The 16923-nt window shown below is 41.4% G+C and overlaps 1 protein-coding gene across 4 annotated transcripts in view; it reads left to right on the forward strand.

Moving 5' to 3' along the window:
- APP (amyloid beta precursor protein) overlaps positions 1-16711 on the forward strand; it is a 230495-nt gene extending 213784 nt beyond the window's left edge. For all 4 annotated transcript variants that reach the window (XM_050915531.1, XM_050915532.1, XM_050915533.1 and 1 more), the window contains 3 exons: positions 4538-4638; positions 7764-7910; positions 15460-16711. In XM_050915531.1, coding sequence (XP_050771488.1) covers positions 4538-4638; positions 7764-7910; positions 15460-15561 — 350 coding nt within the window. In that variant the 3' untranslated portion in view covers positions 15562-16711. The remainder of the gene's footprint in view (positions 1-4537; positions 4639-7763; positions 7911-15459) is intronic.
- Positions 16712-16923: the final 212 nt, after the last annotated feature.

Genomic DNA, 16923 nt, shown 5'->3' on the forward strand with positions numbered 1-16923 from the left:
AGCTGTTTGCATCTTACCTGATTCACACACCTCTGATAAAAGTTTTGGAAAGACAAGTTTTTCCTTCTTCAGTTACTACCTTTGAAAAATAAATCTTTGATTTTAGCATGTAGGTCTAAATATGTTGTCACCAGGACAGGAAAGTGAATGAACTGGAAATAAAGAGAAGTCTGTTAAATAGAAAGTCTAGGTTCTATAATGTAACATGGTGGAAAGGCATATATAACCCCATATATATTTTTGTCTCATACCAGATTTTTAATTCATTCCAGTGCAGCGTCATGCTTCTCTTACTATGTAATCAATTGTTTGCAGAAGACCACCAGTTTACCCTAGTCATCCTTTTAGAAGTCTTTTTCCTCACTTCTAAGGGAGATAGGAGGAAGGAAAAAAATTGCCATCAGGTTTGTTAGTGCAACAGAATATTTTTCTGTTTCTGACCTTTTTCCTGTGCTAGCTGCCAAAGACAAGTTTTAGTAAGTCTAACATCATTAACTTCCTAATATCAGGTCCTACTTTGTGTTCAGATCCCATGGCGTTTTTGTGGATTGGTGAGTAAGGCCAAGTTGACCACCAGACCTTGGCCCTATGGCCCAAAGCAAAAAATTTCTGCCTAATCTCAAGGCAAAAGATTGTTTAACCTGCTGCGTGCTGGAAGTATGGCTCCTGCGCTACTGTTTGATGGGAATGGTGGGAGCAAAGGGAACCATCAAGGAAATGTGGCTTTAGGGAAGGCTGAGCCTGCATTTTTCCAGCAGCTGAGACTACTGATGAACTTAACCACCTCTGTCACTCACTGATGTGAAGGGTCCTGACCTGTTCTGCCCCCTGAAATGCTGCTGTAACTCCTGCCTGTGGCATTTGGCTCTGTTTAACTGAAGCTGACAAAGACCCGCGGTCTAAGCTATCATAGCTTGCTTTCACTGAAAGTGGTCAGAGCCCAAGAGTGGAAGTACCCAAGCCCATTATCCTGCCTCTAGCAGTGGTGCATACAGGATACTTACAGACTTCACCTCTGCCTCCTACTCCTGGCACATCCACTGAGCTTTTGGCAGCCAGCATTTGGTAGAATTCCAGGACTGGAAGTTGTATTTTCACCATTGTGTTTAGTAACCCTGGATGAACCTTTCTTCTTTGCATTTGTTCATTTGTATTTTGAACATCCTCGTGATTTGTGCCAATGAGTTCCACAGTCCAATTTTGCGTTGTGCCAAATTATATATATATACACGCTTCCTTTTGTTAGTTTTTAATCTGCTGTGTCATAGCCATGTTGGTGTCCTGTACTTTCTTAGGAGAAATAATGAATAACCATTTCCTGTAGACTTTCTCCTTGTCATTCACAGTCGTGTAGACCTCTGTAGTGTTCCCCCTTGGTTGTCTCTTCCAGTCTGAAGCCTGCCGATTTGTCTAGTCCTTCTTATACAGAAACCATTCCATGCCAGTGATCATCTGTCTCTCCCTGCTTTGTATCTTTTCTAGTTCTTCTGCCTTCGTTTGAGGTGGGGTGACCAGAATGAATAGCCAGATTTAAAATAAGGATGCATCATTTATACAGTGGTGTAACGATGTTTTCTCTATTTCTTCATAATTACTCCTAGCTTTCTCTTTGCCTTTTTGACTGCTACTGAGCCAACTGCCCACAGAGAGTTATCTGCAGTGACTGGAAGGTCTCTGTCCTGGGTGGAACAGAGCTAATTTAGAGCCTATTGTTGTGTATGTATAGTTAGGGCTGTGTATCCCTGTGAGCACCACTTTACATTATATCAACAATGAATACCATTTCCCTTTTATTGTGCACTCAGAATTTGTAATATCCTTCTGCAGTTCTTTGCAGCTGGTTTTACTTTGACTATCCTCTTTTTTCTTTTATTTTTTGTCAATAAACTTTGTCACGTCACTATTCACTCCCTTATCTAGATCCCTTTACAAACAGCACAGCACAGATCCTTGTGGGACCCTGCTGGTAACCTTCCTCCATTGTGAAAAATGGCTGTGTATTTACACTTCATTTCCTATCTTTTAATCAATTATGGAAAGTCGTGTAGGACTTTCCTTCTTAATCCTTGCCATCTTAGCTTCTGCCAGAGCTTTGATTGGGGACTTTCTCAAAGGCTTTTTGGAAATCCAGATTCACTCCAAGCCGAATCACTGTTTCCCATGTGCTTCCTAGCTCTTCCAGTGACCTCTAAGAGGCTGGGGAGGCAGGACTTCCCTCAACAAAAGACAAGTTGATTCTTCACAGAGGTATCTCATATATGTATGGATATCTTCTAATCAATATTTATAGCTTCAGTGAATGTGCCAGCTGTAGCAGTAGAGTTGTGCAATTCCCCAGGCGCTTGCCTTGGGGGAGTTTCCACGTGGTGCTTTTGCCAGCGTGTCTAAGGGGCAGCAAGTGTGGCCGTGGACAGTGGCGAGCAGCTGGGAGACGGCCACCTCTTCAGCCGCTGCAGCTGTGGGCAGTGAACCAAGTCCTGGGAAAGCCCTTTCCCCCAGCTATTTAGTCTATGTGAAGCACTGCTATTCCACTGTTGTTTTTTTCCCCCTCCCTGTTTAATCCTAAAAACAAAAAGGTGAGGGGGTTGAAGAGGCAAGCCTTTGTGCAGCCAGATACTCATTTTCTTCGCTTCCTGTTGATGCAGGTGTAGGGGCTATTTTAAGATGATGCGCAAAGGAGAATAAATTGTATTCTTATTTTAGTTTGGAAAACTAACAATAGCTGCTTCAAGGATAGAAAGTTAAACTCTTTTTAGGTACCATGTGGGTTTTATTTCCTTCATCTCCATTTCCTCCTGCGTTTTGTTCACAGAACATCATGGTTTGTTTTCAAACTGCAATTTCTTAAGTTACGGTTCTTGCATTTAGAAATCATCTCTCATATATAAATGTCATAATATACTGGTGTCAGTACTGTAATGTGGCGTCAAAATCAGATGCTTAATAAAGAAATTTGAGATCTTTAAGTCCTTTATTCCTTAAAAAAACCAGACACTTAGGTAGAATTTATGGGGCAGTCAGATTGGTCAAGAAAATAACCATAAATACTTTACTGCATGAAGATGATTCTTGTTCTCTCCTTTGCATGGTTTACTGTGAAAAGAAAGATCAGAACCTTAAAATGGGATTGTCTGTACAGTCCAGAGAAGTTCTTGGGAAGGTCTGTTCTTGCTGACTCATAATACAAAAATAAATCAGCATTTAATGAAAAAAGAAATTGCACATTCAAAGGCGATAAAAGGGCAATAATTCCTGCATTGAGTGCTACTTTAGACTGTGGAACTCATTGGCACGTGGAAGTCTTCAGGAATTTATTGAGAGTCCAGAGAGACAGTGGAGCACAAGAGCAGTCAGTAGTGTTGAGAATTTTAGAAGAGGTTCTTCCTCTTCATCAGAGCTTCAGGTCAGCCCACAATACTAAGAATCAGAATGAAGGCTTGGAGAAAGGAGTTGGAGTGATAAAATGCTAAAATAAATATAGACAAGGAATATGAACCAGTTTGTTCTTATCACTTTAGATAGGGTGAGGAAATAACTTCTCATAAACACTGCTTCTGCAGTGTTTGTACCTCCAAGAAACACAAATGTCAGTCAGTTGGTACTGAGAAGGAAAATAACCAGCTACATGAATACCCATATGTTCTCTGTAAGCCAGAGCCAGCTTTTCAGGACAAAACATTCATAGATACACATATATGATGCACTGCTTAGCTGTTTTAAGTCTGGCTCATTCTCCTAAGGCTATTTTCAAGGAGGAAATTCTGACCACCTTTCCAGTTAGGCAAGTGCAGCATCTCCCCTTCGTACCCATAAGGAGAGAACGGGACTGCAAACTATCTACAATTAAAATCGCTGCAAGCTTTGCTTACTTGCTTTACTGTATGTTTCTAATCAAGAGGGACAGTTATCATCTCTCAGGCAGAAGTCAAGACTTGAATCATATTTATTCTGAGCAGTCTGAAATCTGAAAACAAATAAGAACTGTGTAAACTTCACAAACATTTTAATTACTCTTGTGCATGTTTGTGCAAAAAGTACAGACTCAGAGGAAGCAAGAAAATATAATATCTGGGGTTCCCCACCTCACACCACGGGTATGTCTTTTTTCCTCACAGCAGCCTGAGCTTAGGGAGGAGGAAGATTTCAGCCTAAACACAAAATTTTCTTGACACTGCTAAAGAGGCTGTCAGAGCAGATCTGTCTGCATCCTGGGAGCCAATTCAGGAGTCCGCTGTTGGTCCCTTGCAGCTTAGTTTTTGCGGTGTTTCATGCTGAAAGCCTTTGACGCTTGTACCAAAATAGCTGCAGTGGATTAAGGAACGTTTAACAGAGGAGAAATTTTACCAGCTCGTTCTGTGTCACCTCAGTGGGACTGAAACATCAGATGTACCTCACTTTCCTCCCAGTTCCCTTTCACGTTGCATCACACCTCCTCCACGTGAATGATACCATTGCCTTCTGCTCTTGTGATGGTGGAGGTAAGCAGAGCATAATTGAGTCAATGACTTTAATGAATTGTCATTGCGGTGCAATGCAGGTTCCGGGTTGACCAATGTTAAAACAGAAGAGATATCTGAAGTGAAGATGGATGCGGAGTTCCGGCATGACTCAGGATATGAAGTTCATCATCAAAAGCTGGTGAGTGAACAAACAGTGCTTTCCACACATGCGTTTTGAGTTGCTGATTCAGTCTTGAACTAGTGGGTCAGTTATGGCCGTGTTTCCCCTGAGTGATGTGGATGCTGAAAGTGCCAACAAAAAGTTTTCACGTGAACAGATTATGATTTTTCTGATTCTCTCTTAAATGAGAGTAAACCTAGAATAATTTCAGCAGAGAGGATGGAAAGCCATCAAGGCTCACATGAGAGGAAATTCTGACAGTTCCTGCCCTTGCACTGCCACATGACTGGATGTGGGCATATGGGCAATACTTGTCCCACGTCCATCTGTCATGGTCACATAAGTAAAGAGAATGGATACAGAGGAAGGAAAATGCTAAGTAAGTTTAAAAAAGAAAAAAAAATGTTTGATGGAGACACACAGCATGGTGCAACAAGAAATAGATTGACACCGTTTCTGGAATAGATTCCTTTTCTGTCAAAACAGATGGTGGTGGTACATGAAGGAGGCTGAACTCCATGGAGCATAACTTTTTGCAAGATTGCCTGCTTGGGATAAGAGGAGATTCTCCACTGACCTTAATTTTAATTTGTACTCGGCTGTATCTGTGTGTTTTGTTCATTAAGGTATATTAAATTATTAACAGGTGAAGGGCAGGTAGGAGCAAAATATTGTTGCCCATTTGAACTGTGCTTCTTATGAACACAAAAATAACAACCAAAAGCAATGTAAGTAAGAACAAGCATCTTCTAAAAGCCTTTTTCAGTCCCTTAATAAGTAATGAAGAACTCATGCAGCAATGTTGACTATAAACCTTTTCTGCTTCCTCTTTTGTAAAGGTGTATTACATGATGAGATTTCAGTTCCGTGACTTTCAATATCCTGATATTAAACTTGAAAGCTTTTTTTCTTAATATATTCTTAAAGCTAAGTACTGCTGAAAATTAAAATTAACATGGGACTCAAATTTGCATTTGAACTAGGCAATCACTGTGTGAAAAGAAATTCTGCCACCTCTTTGATGCCGAGAACTGAGACTTCCCAGTTTGACGAGCTAATCCAAAATGCATTAGCACTAATTTGGGAAATTCTGACGTGCTTAGCTCAGATGGGTTAACCATCCTGGTGGAGTAAACCCGTGCAGTTTACTGAAAGGAAGGAACTTGCAGGAATGTGTTTTAGACACAGTAGTTATTGATCCTGTGTCATGTGCACTTCCCAGCAGCAACCTTTGATGTTTAAGTGGTTTGATACCATCCTGAGCAGTTTCATGCTGGAAACCACCCTTACTGTGGTGGCTGATAGGGAATGCATTGCAATACCTGCACTTGGGTAGTCTGTGTCATGCTTAAAATGGGACCTTTCCTGCTTTTTAAAGCATTTTATGCCATACTATCTTGTATGATAGGTACATTATTTAAAAATTAGTAAGCTGTCCTCTAGGTTACCTTTTCAATTGAGACTGAGCAAGGAGTCCGGTATTGCTGAGAAAGTACTGGACTGATGCCTTTCAGGGCATTGCTTGTTTACCACATGCCGTATCCTAGCTGATGCCCTTCTCCATTAGCTTTAATTCAAAAGCAGTAAGCAGAAAATACTTTCATCTGTGTTTTCCTTGTCCTGTGTCCTGGTAGGACTTACTGAAACAATCTCCTTAGGATATTGCTTTGAATTCAGCTGCACATTGTATTTTACATGCAAACTTCTGAATTGAGCTGAAATTGCAGTTATTTTTTCCCTTATGAGTGTTCACATTTTAACTGTACATTAAGTTGATTTTCATGGCACAGAGTACTTAAGGCCTTCCTCTGTTGCTCATGTGTATTAGCTGGGGCATTTCACAGTGCTCCGAAATAGTATGGTAACAGAATTTCAGTCCTGGGCAGGTAAAATTGACAGAAGAAATTATTACTTCACATCAGCTTATGCCAATACCGTCCATTGTGTGTACTTTCCACTGAATTCTTAACTTTAAGCACATTTCTTGCTTATGACTAGGAACAATATAAATATTTATACAGCATGCTTTAATACCTGTCTGAGGAAGATTGTGTTTCTTAAAGAGTGCAAATGTTATACAGCTCATTATAATTCTCAGCTGGTTTCCTGCATCCCTTTGCATTTTTGTTAAATACTTACCAAAGTGTTTCGTCTTTCAGAGTGAAGTAGTCTTACAATTCTGTGAATGTAATTCATTCTCTAATCCTTTTTACCCATTTTGGTTAAAAATAATAATAATAAAAGCCTGCTATTGACAAGCAGACAAAAGGTTTGTAAAGTATACATAGATGTAAAATAATCCAGCATATTCCTTGAATACAAAGCAGGACAGTGAAAACAATCATCCACTTTTCATACCTGGTCCTGTTGCTAAAAGCCAGTCTTATTAAATGCGTAGTAAAGCATCTTGCTGTCCACTGATTTGCCTTATCAGTACACATAATTCAAGTGGATCTTCTCTGTTTTTCACACAACTGTCATCTCGTCTAGGTCTCACATGAGTATGGTCATCATCCAGGTATAGCTCATTCTCCCTTTACCCTGCAAAATCTTGATGTGTCCGTTGGTGGTCAGTTAAATCGGCATGCTCGTGTATTTTGGACTCTTGTCTCTTTGATGTGAGAATTTTCTCCCAACTGGTTGTGTGCAAGTTTCAGTTTTGTCCTACAGATCTTCACTGCTCCTTTATTGAAGAAATGCATCAGGCATAGTCCAAACAAGCCGCACAGATGTAAATTTATGAACAATTTCATGATTAGCATTCTAAAAATAAAGAAATCTGTATGCTCCCTCGTTACTCCTCTACAAGCTTATCAGTCATTTTGCAATTAGCTTGACTCGCTTATCCAAGAAAGAAAACCAGCTACTCTCTAGGACCCATGTGAAGCAGAGACATGAAGATGAGTCTTCCTCTTAGCCACAGCACTGCTACACCACAGGCAATACAGATTTCCCAAATTGCTCTTCTTCAACTATGAGAGCTTTGTGGTACAGCGATCCAGTTTTGAATAATTAGGGTGACATGCAATGCTGCTTAATTACTGATACTTCAACAGGCTTTATATTGCTGTGGCAGCTGGACAGGTTAGCCAAATACTCAGTGAACTTTTTATTAGCCACCTTCCTTTATTTTTCTTTTGTAGGTGTTCTTTGCTGAAGATGTGGGTTCAAATAAAGGTGCCATCATTGGACTAATGGTGGGAGGTGTTGTCATAGCAACAGTGATTGTCATTACTTTGGTGATGCTGAAGAAGAAGCAGTACACATCTATTCATCATGGGGTTGTGGAGGTAAGAAAAGACTACCAGGCACAACTGGTGTCACGTGTACAACGCAGTCAACACACTGCTCCCTAAATATATTTACAAATGAAGAAACGATGTTTCTGGCTAGCCTAATGTTCAGAGTTGGAGTGGTTGTATCTGGCAGAGTGGAATCAAATTGCTTTATTTTGTAAATGCAAACACAATATAAACCATGTTAAGTTGGGTGTAAAACCACAAGAATATCTTCTGGAACTGTCCCAGATGAATCATCTCATAATGTGAAAGTTCATTTTATAGGAAATTTAACAGTAGCCAATGAACAGATACTACACAAGAGGAAAAATCTGATTTTACTGTTGTTGGGAATGCACATACACGGATTTCTTTATTTAGCTTGCAAATAAACATTTGAGGCAGGTCTTCTGTGGATTGTGCTGTACGCTACAAGCATTTTCCCTATACAGGTACTTTATTACTTTTTGTTCTCTAAACAAGATTTTCTTCTACCACCAACAGCTTTTGATTTATGGCTAATCTGAAACTCATAGATTTGAGAAACAAATAATATATAAAACTCTTATATGGGATTTTCAAGATGAAAACCCTTGTCTTTTCCCAGTCTACCAAGTAAACCTGTGGTCAGTTTACAGTAACTTAAAATTCCTCATCTGTTGCTTGGATATAAGAAAAGATCTCTGTAAATAGAAAAACTTAATTATGAGAACTGGAAGGGGTTCATGTAACTTTTTTTTCCCCCCTGTGTATTGATATCTAGTTTGCTGTGTGAGTGTCTGGTTTGTAGATGGTACTTATATTAGCCAGCACTTGAAACATTTATATGTTTTTACCTTCCAAAACCGGTATTTTAAATTTTTGATTGAAACTAAGTCTTGTTCAAGTCCACAGTTACGTTGGTTTCACCTTGAGGCAAATGAACCTTGCTTTGGTCGTGCTGGAGACATACATGCTTCCTGATGCATGTATTCCACCGTCTGGGGCAATGAAGGGTCTTAAAAATATTTGAGTAAGCCTTTGTCTTAAGCCTGTGCTTGTGTGTCCCTATGCCCGTGCTGTGGTTGCCCACGTGGTTTGAAACAAGAGATGTGGTCAGAAGAGCACCAGCTGTTTGGGGTGAGATTTGAGCAGACAGCAAGCTGTGCAGAATTTGGACCGAGAGGCAGAAAGTAGCAAGCAAGAATCTCAGCTTTAACTTTCCATATGAAAGCTTCCAGCCCATTTTGTAGAAAACTGAAACAGGTTTTAGTTTTAAACCACCTAGTTGATAGCTGCTGCCAACAGTTGTGCAACCCGAGACCCTCCTTTGGCTGAATTTAGCCACAACAGAATAGGTCAGAAGGCTTGCTAGGCCAAAGCCGCAAATCAGACGTTGAATGTGGACATACCATTATTGCAGGACAACCTTAAAATTTCAGATGGGCTTCACCTGAGGGAATGACGTGGCAAAGGTAATCCTGGATTCCTGCGAGCTTTCTTCAGTGACAGTGAACTTGGAATTGTTGGACTAGAAATAATTGCACAAGCTGAACAAGTAATTCATGTCAAAATGACAGCATCACTTAGGGAACAAAAAAATTTACAGATAAAACCATAAAACTATAGCATGCGGATCTACCAAGACTATTAGTCGATTTATAGTACCACACTGTAGATGGTGTCACCTTGTACATTTGCTGCATTGTGTCTGGCATTGGCAGGCAGGATTCCTTATTCTGCCAGACTTGTTCTGTGGTCTTGGCAGACTGCATAGCCTCACTGTCTGAGCTTCTCACCTGCAAGAAAGGCATAACATCTGTTTTTGTCCTAGATTGGCGAAAATTTTGTAGCACTTACTTTGGGGGGGGGGGGGGGAGAGAACACCTAAAGATCCATATATAATTGATGTTTAATATTAAAATGTCTTAAAGATTAAGCTGTTCCGTTCTAAAGAAGATTAATTTATTCAGCAACAGTGGACCTTTAATGTGCTGTGCACAAAAAGCACAAAAGAACAAAATCACTTCATGTAAAAATAACTGTACGTCAGCTCTAGGTTGGCTGAGTATATTTTAACAAAACTTGCAACCTATTTGTTGCATGTCAGAAGTTACTGTGAGAATTTAACTCTGATAATGGGTGCAAGATTACAAAACAGGTCATGTTCCACCTGTATTCTTACCTTCCAAAAAGTCAACTCTGACTGTAGTACTTTTTCTCATTTCACTATTTCTTTAATAAAAGATGTTATTAAAAATCCTATTAGCCTTTTTTTGAAGCTCTGAGGAGGAATATACTTGTCCTATTTAGAAAAAGTGTCACAATAATTTTCTTCCACGTTTGAGAATATAAAAGTTTCAAAGTGGTTCAGCCTCTCCAGGAGAAGGACTGCCACAGTTAAGTAAGTAAATGACTGAGTGATTGGAAATTACTTGTTATATGTGCACATATTATTGTGCAGTACTTACTGTTTACTACTATGTGCACATAGGAGCTCGGGCAAACGTTTTGAAGGTGTTTTTTGCTGGTGCGCCTACCCCAGCTGTCTGCAGGAGGTTACTTCCTCCATGAAAGCAGGTGGCAAAAGAGAGGTTCTCACTTCTGTGCTCCAGACTACAGCTGACTGTCTCAACTCCTTCTCTTTCAGGATCTCTTTGAAGCTCATTTGCTTTCTGTTACAGAGTCAGCAGCTCCAGCAGGAGCACGTGGGGAGAGGTGGCAACGGGAGGGCTCACGGCAGTAGCAAAGAAGCCATTAAAATTGCTGTGGTACTCTCCAAAGTCCATCTCTCAAAGTCCGATCTGCAGATGTATACTAGGCAGCATCCATTTACTGTCATTTAAACAACTATGTCATATTCAGTGCATCTCTGAGGACTGCTAGCACCTCCTGTCTGGGCTTTTGATCTGCCCCATGTGTGTAGAGGCAGCACATGAATTTTTTTGCAGTATTACCATCTTCCTGACTCCACGTTAGGGTTTTCTGTGTGAAAGATCCATAGGCTGGAGCAGAAGGGGATAGATGGACAAACAGTCTCAAAAGAGGTTATCTACCTGACTGAGCTGTTTTCTCAAGAGACATCACGTAGAAAAGAGAAGTGTCTAAGCTGCTTCTCAGCAGCGCCAGAGTACCCACACCTCTTACATGCTATGTTCAACTTCTGCCACCTCCATAATGGGTGCAAAAAGCTTCTTAAAATGGTAAAGGGCTTTAGGGATTTACTGACAAGCAGATAATCGGGTTCAAGGCATGTTGTTTGGCAGAGCAATACCTAGGACAGAGGTTGTAAGGAACGAGAGGAAGAGTTTGGCAGAGTCGAAATAGGTAAAACTGGATAGAAGAGAATACACTCAGGATGAGCGATAGTGCACATAGGTTGGCAGTGAGATGGATTACCCTGCAGCAGACAGCTACAGGAAGGAGAGGAAGTACCAGCACTAGTCATTTTAAAGGCTAAAGGGGAAATTTAAAGAAAAAAATTGACCAAGACTGCAAGTAGGAGCCTCAATAAATCCCTTTCATCTATAAATGCCATATTTCAGAGGTTATTGGACTTCCACTATAAGCTAGTTTTATCAAAGTGAGACTTTTTAATATGGAATATTGTGCAAGACCGTTAAAAATTCAGTCTGATTTTACTGTTCTTCCTCATATTTTTTTCCTAATCTCTTTCTCCTCCCTGATTTTCTTCCAAGTTTCTCTAGTTTCTCGTCAATTCTTCAGTCTCTTCTGCCTTGCACTTTCTTTGATTCTTTTTTAGTTATTTTGTTGTCTTACCCTGTTTCTTTCCTGCAAGCAGGTTATGCTGTGTGCTTATCACATCTTCTAGTCCTGAATAAGAAATGCTGAATGGGAGGCTTAAGCTAAAACAGGTGACAGAGTTCAATACAGTGTTGTTTGGATCTTAAATAAGAAGAAATACAGCACAGGTTCTGCCATACCCCTCCTTTGCATCCCAGCCTAGTGGGGGGAGCCTCCTAGAAAGAAAGAGGCCCTTAGGCTTGTATTGGTACCCAGAGACCCCGATCCCTCAACCCAAGAGCTTCATATTGCGCTTTAATTTCACGCTAGGAGAGAATCTTTTAGAGCTGTTGGTGGGTTTAGTTGTGAATTGTGAGGCTTTCACTTCTTGATTTGGACAAGCACCAGATACTCCGGTAGCGTGGTGTTATTGTGCCCAAGAACCAGGCCTGTCTCGATGCTACAGCAGCCCCTTCGAGAATGAAAGGAAGGGTGGCTTTTCCTCTGCACTTGCTTTGTATTCCTGTTTTCTGTAAGTGCTGAAAATGCTACAGGAGCACTTGCCATTTTCCCTGCTTTGTTCTTCTCTTCCCTTGGTAGCCATATTAGCGACAACTTTAGCAGCAGCAGATGGCATGCGGTGACATTGTCACAACGGAAATAGTTAACGCTGTTAAATTTGCATGGTCCTCAGGGCAGGGATTAGGCCTTTTACATGTTTGTACAAAACCTATATGGAATGGATTTGTTAGGCCCTATTGCTGTTATACTGATGACATACTTCGATAACAAGTGCTGTGCTGAACAGCAACAGCATCAAGGAATTGCCGGAAGTTGATTCACTGCATATGGATATCGATGGTGTATCCTTGCGGAGGGAGAAGTTGGCAACCCCTGGAGAAAGGACAGGTGAAGCAGCAGGAAGCAACCCAGCCCCTGGAGACAGTTGCAGAGATGAGTGCTGTGAGTTGTGGTGGCTCTCCCGCTGCCGCTCGCCCAGCCCCGCCGCTGCCCTCTCTGCTGGGCCTAGGGGAGACTTGAGCAGCAGGCACAGACGAGTCTTTAAAATGCGAGTGTACAGTTGTACGCTGGCTGCTGAGCACGTTGTTGTACAGAAACGTCTTGGGGATTTGGGTGTAGAGGTTGAAGAGGAGATGGGCTGTGAAATTCCCGGGGGTTCTCCTGTCCTTGATGGATCAAAATGATTGTTGACAGCCAAGCTGAGCGCTCACCGCTTGCGTGGGCTGGCCAGGGGAAGCTTGCATCCTTGAGAAGAAAAAGTTTGTCGCTTGGGGCGGGGGGCGGGCACAGGGAAGGAAAAACACCTTTTTCCCCCCCCCCCGTAATTTCTAAAACAAGGGAAAGCTGGAAAGAGCAGCTTAAAGCAAGGACAACCTCTCTCTAAACAGGATCTCGGTGCCTAAGAGCATGTCACAGGAGGTGAAGAAATAGATGGATTTTGGGTTTGTTGCATAAGATAATTACTCCATGCAAATGCAACTTTAAAAAAAAAAAGTCTTTGGTAGTATTTTAACAGCAAAAAAGGCCAAATTATATTGCAGAATCAGAAACACAGGCAGCACTGTGTCAGCTCAGCCCAGTGATCCTTTCTGCCTGGCATCCTGTTCCCTGCCGGCAGGAGTCAAGGGCTTGCTGGAAGGCTCAGGGCTCCCAGCTATGGAAAGTTTCACAATAGCTTGCAAGCAAAAGCAGTATGTGACCCTTAAAGTTGGGTATTTCACAAGAAAGTGTAATTATTGTGTAAGAAAAAGAGATTTGATGGAAGGTACAGCGTTGATTGAAAATGCAATTTGAGAATTGGAACATGGACGAGGAGATTTAGAAGGGGCACAGATATGAAAATGGATCAGATTTGGGGTTGCCAGTTCATCTGAGCAGTCCAATACACGTGCCACGCACAGAAGCGTTTCTTCTCTTAAGTAACAAATAAAACAATGTCAAAGAGAGAATGGCTCTGAGGGGAGCCATTTTCTGGCGGTACTGTGGTATAACCTACCGCAGCAAAAGAATGGCTGCAAAAATAAGCTGAGCAGCTTGCATTTGTCCCAAGCATGGGACATTTCTCCAGGGTATCGGGTAACAGCTTACCAAAGGTCATAGTCTGTCCTCACTAAGCTGGGTTATTTCCAGTGTTGTAGAGTAGATTTAAGATGAGTATCAGACATAAGTGCTTCTCCTTTGCTTTTTTATTAAAAGGTTAGAGTAAGTTAGCCTGCTATGTAAGGCTTCTTGAGAGAATACACTTTCCATTATCCAAAAGGCTATTTTTATGCTAAAAGTAAATTGATGTTTTTCCTAAAGGTCACTACTTACAGGAATCCACAGGAAAATGTTCATACCTAATACTTTAGGTAGATTTTTAGGTACCTTCCTGATTTTAAATTTTTGACAATATAAAATTCACTTTTTACCTTCTCTTTTAAGAGCTGTCAAACACCAAAGCATTCAGATAGCAAATGAAATAGCTGACAAGCATGCTTTCTTTGCTGTTTTCATAGGTGGTTAGCAAGATAGCCAGGATACGGTAGGTTTTGAATACACAACAGCTATTGAGCTCATACAGCAGAGGTAAAATACCTAATTAACATTTAGAGACTGTTCTCACCCACTCTAATTTGATGGAGTTTTATATTACTGTGATGTTCAGTGAAGGAAGAAAATAATTTGTGGAGCCGCAGGTATTCAATGGAGAAGTCTTGACTGAGCTGTCTTTATGCCTGTCTTCCAAGTAATCGAGAAAGGTCAATTTTTGTTAAGTAGAAATACTTAAACCAGTGCAGACGCATCAAGCTTTTTGTCACTAAACTGAACCAAACTCGACGTTGGAGCCAGAGAAGTTCTGCTTCTGTGAGTGCAGTGGGATTTTTTGCTCACCTTGTGCCTGGCTACTCTGGTATTTCCTTGCTACCCTCATTTTATTTTTTCCAATTAATTTTTCTTGGTCTTGAGACCACAGCACCTGCAACAGATCTGAGAGCACGATATAGACAGAAGGCAGCCTCAGGCCACTTCCTTCAGCTTTTTAGTGAGCTTTTTCTTTTCTTTTGAGATCCAGTTGATCCCGAGTATAGATACTGATATATATTGTAGGGGGGAAAAAACTAATAATGGGGGACTAGCGGGGAGATGCAAAATATATCCCCTTTTTTTGTTTGTGGAGTTGCATGCTTCCTAGGCCAGACAGCAAAAACCAACGCTGGTACTGCTGAGCTTGGTCAGCTGGTTTTGAAGTCCTGCAGCAAAAAAAATGAGTTGCAGAATTGTTCCCGTTGCCTTATCTTCTCCTGCATATTACTCTGTCCAAAAAGTGAACCATGACTGTCCAAGCTGGAAGAGCCATCTCTTCCAAGTTGCTCTTTAAAGCTGTTTGCTGGCTTCTCATTTATTGCTGGGTGCAGTGCTGTCTATTGATTTTGTTCATGAGGCCACTCGCAGTCCTGCGTAACTTGGAGAGAAGAGTTTTCAGAGGCAGTTGTCTCTTCAGACAAAGTGAGAGCCTCCAGGTCCTAGGTTTAATACTCTGTTTAGTGGAGAAGTATCCCTATCGCTTCCCAGCCACCTTTATTTTAGACTTTCTTATGAGATTTGGACTGAGCTTGGGACCTAACTTTCCCTGCTTCATTAAGGAAAAAAAAAGGGGGGGGGGGGGGCCAGGAAAGAACCTGTCAAACAAACTGTCTTGTGTTTCAGACGATGCTTTCTGCCTGAATGCACAGAGGAGGGTACAAAGTGTGCTGGATGACCATAAAGTGGGGAACCGTGGGGTATGCTGTGAATTAAGCAAGAATCTGACCCTGGTTGTTTCTTCTCACGACAGGTGGATGCTGCAGTGACACCAGAGGAGCGCCACCTTTCCAAGATGCAGCAAAATGGCTATGAAAATCCCACCTACAAGTTCTTTGAACAGATGCAGAACTAGGACACCACAGCAGCCTCATGAGTTGGACAGCAGAATGATTGCTTCACTGCCCATCGGTGTTCAGTTATAGAATAATGTGGAAAGAAAGAAAAACACTCTGTTTTATTATTTACTCATTCTCGCCTTTTGACAGCTGTGCTGTAACACAAGTAGATGCCTGAACTTGAATTAATAAAATCAGTAATGTATTTTCTCTCTCTTTCTCTTTACATTTCAGTCTTTACACTACATTATTAATGAATGTTTTTTGTGTACTGTAAAGAGGTTAGCTGTATTTAACTAGTGCATGGATAGATTCTCTTTCCCAATTATTTATCATGTAGCTCCTTAGCCAGTTGTATATTATTCTTGTGATTTGTGACAAAAATTAAGTCCCAATTGAAATATGCTTTAAGAATTGATGGGGGATGCTTTCTGTGTCTGTGGGGTTTAGCTGCTTCTCTTTGCTGAGCATTTTTTTCTGATCACTATGCATTTTAAAGTAAAACAACATTTTTTAAAAAGTATTCCAGATGAGTTATTGAAATTCTTTTCCTCTGCAGCTGCATTTTATTGTACAGATTGTTGCTCCTGCTGTATTAGTGACGTAGAAATCATGGGAATACACATTCGTTTCTTTGTGCCTGTTTTATGTGCACACTTTAGGCATTGAAAGGTAAACTTTATTTTCTTTTCCATGTATCTTTTTGATCTTAAAAAAATATTAAAAAGAATCCCTGTTAATTGTGAGCACTTCTGGGGGGGGAAAGTGCCTGCTGGTCGAAAATTAACGGGGATCCTCTGCAGGATGATTGTACAGAACCATTGCTTATGAATTGATAGCTTTCTACACTGTGTTACATAAATAAATTAAGAAAAAAACGTTTGGGCAAGAGTTTTCTTTGGAGGCAGAGAACAAGGATTTCTGAAAGCCACTTAAACAGAAAACATGGATGTTCACTCAGAGAGAGGGTTGGGAAGGGATTCTCCTACAAGGATCGCGGCACTCGCAGTCAGACCAGAGTAGAAGGAAGGCGGCAGCGAGACGGGATGGGGAGCGAGGGGCGCCGGCTTTGGCGCCCCTGCCCTCTAAGACGTCGTCTCTTTTTTTTCCTTTTCCTTTCAGTTTGTATAATAGCGTTTTAATGTAAATAAATGCGTTCCTGGAGGAGCCCTGTTGTAGTGGTGTGTTTCTGCGCCGACCAGGCGCCCTCGCTCGTGCAGAGGAGCGCGGCGTGAATGTCTAACCTCCCGCCTCCCCGTCCGTCCCCAGGAGCGCCTTGCCGGCAAGCTCTTCTCTCGCCACCGCTGCTCCGCTGCTGTCGGCTTCCCAGCGAGATCAATGCCCTGTGACGTGCCTCATCAGTGAACGCAAGGAGGAGC

This window comes from Gymnogyps californianus, chromosome 1 (assembly GCF_018139145.2).
Source record: "Gymnogyps californianus isolate 813 chromosome 1, ASM1813914v2, whole genome shotgun sequence".
Taxonomy (NCBI): Eukaryota; Metazoa; Chordata; class Aves; order Accipitriformes; family Cathartidae; genus Gymnogyps; species Gymnogyps californianus.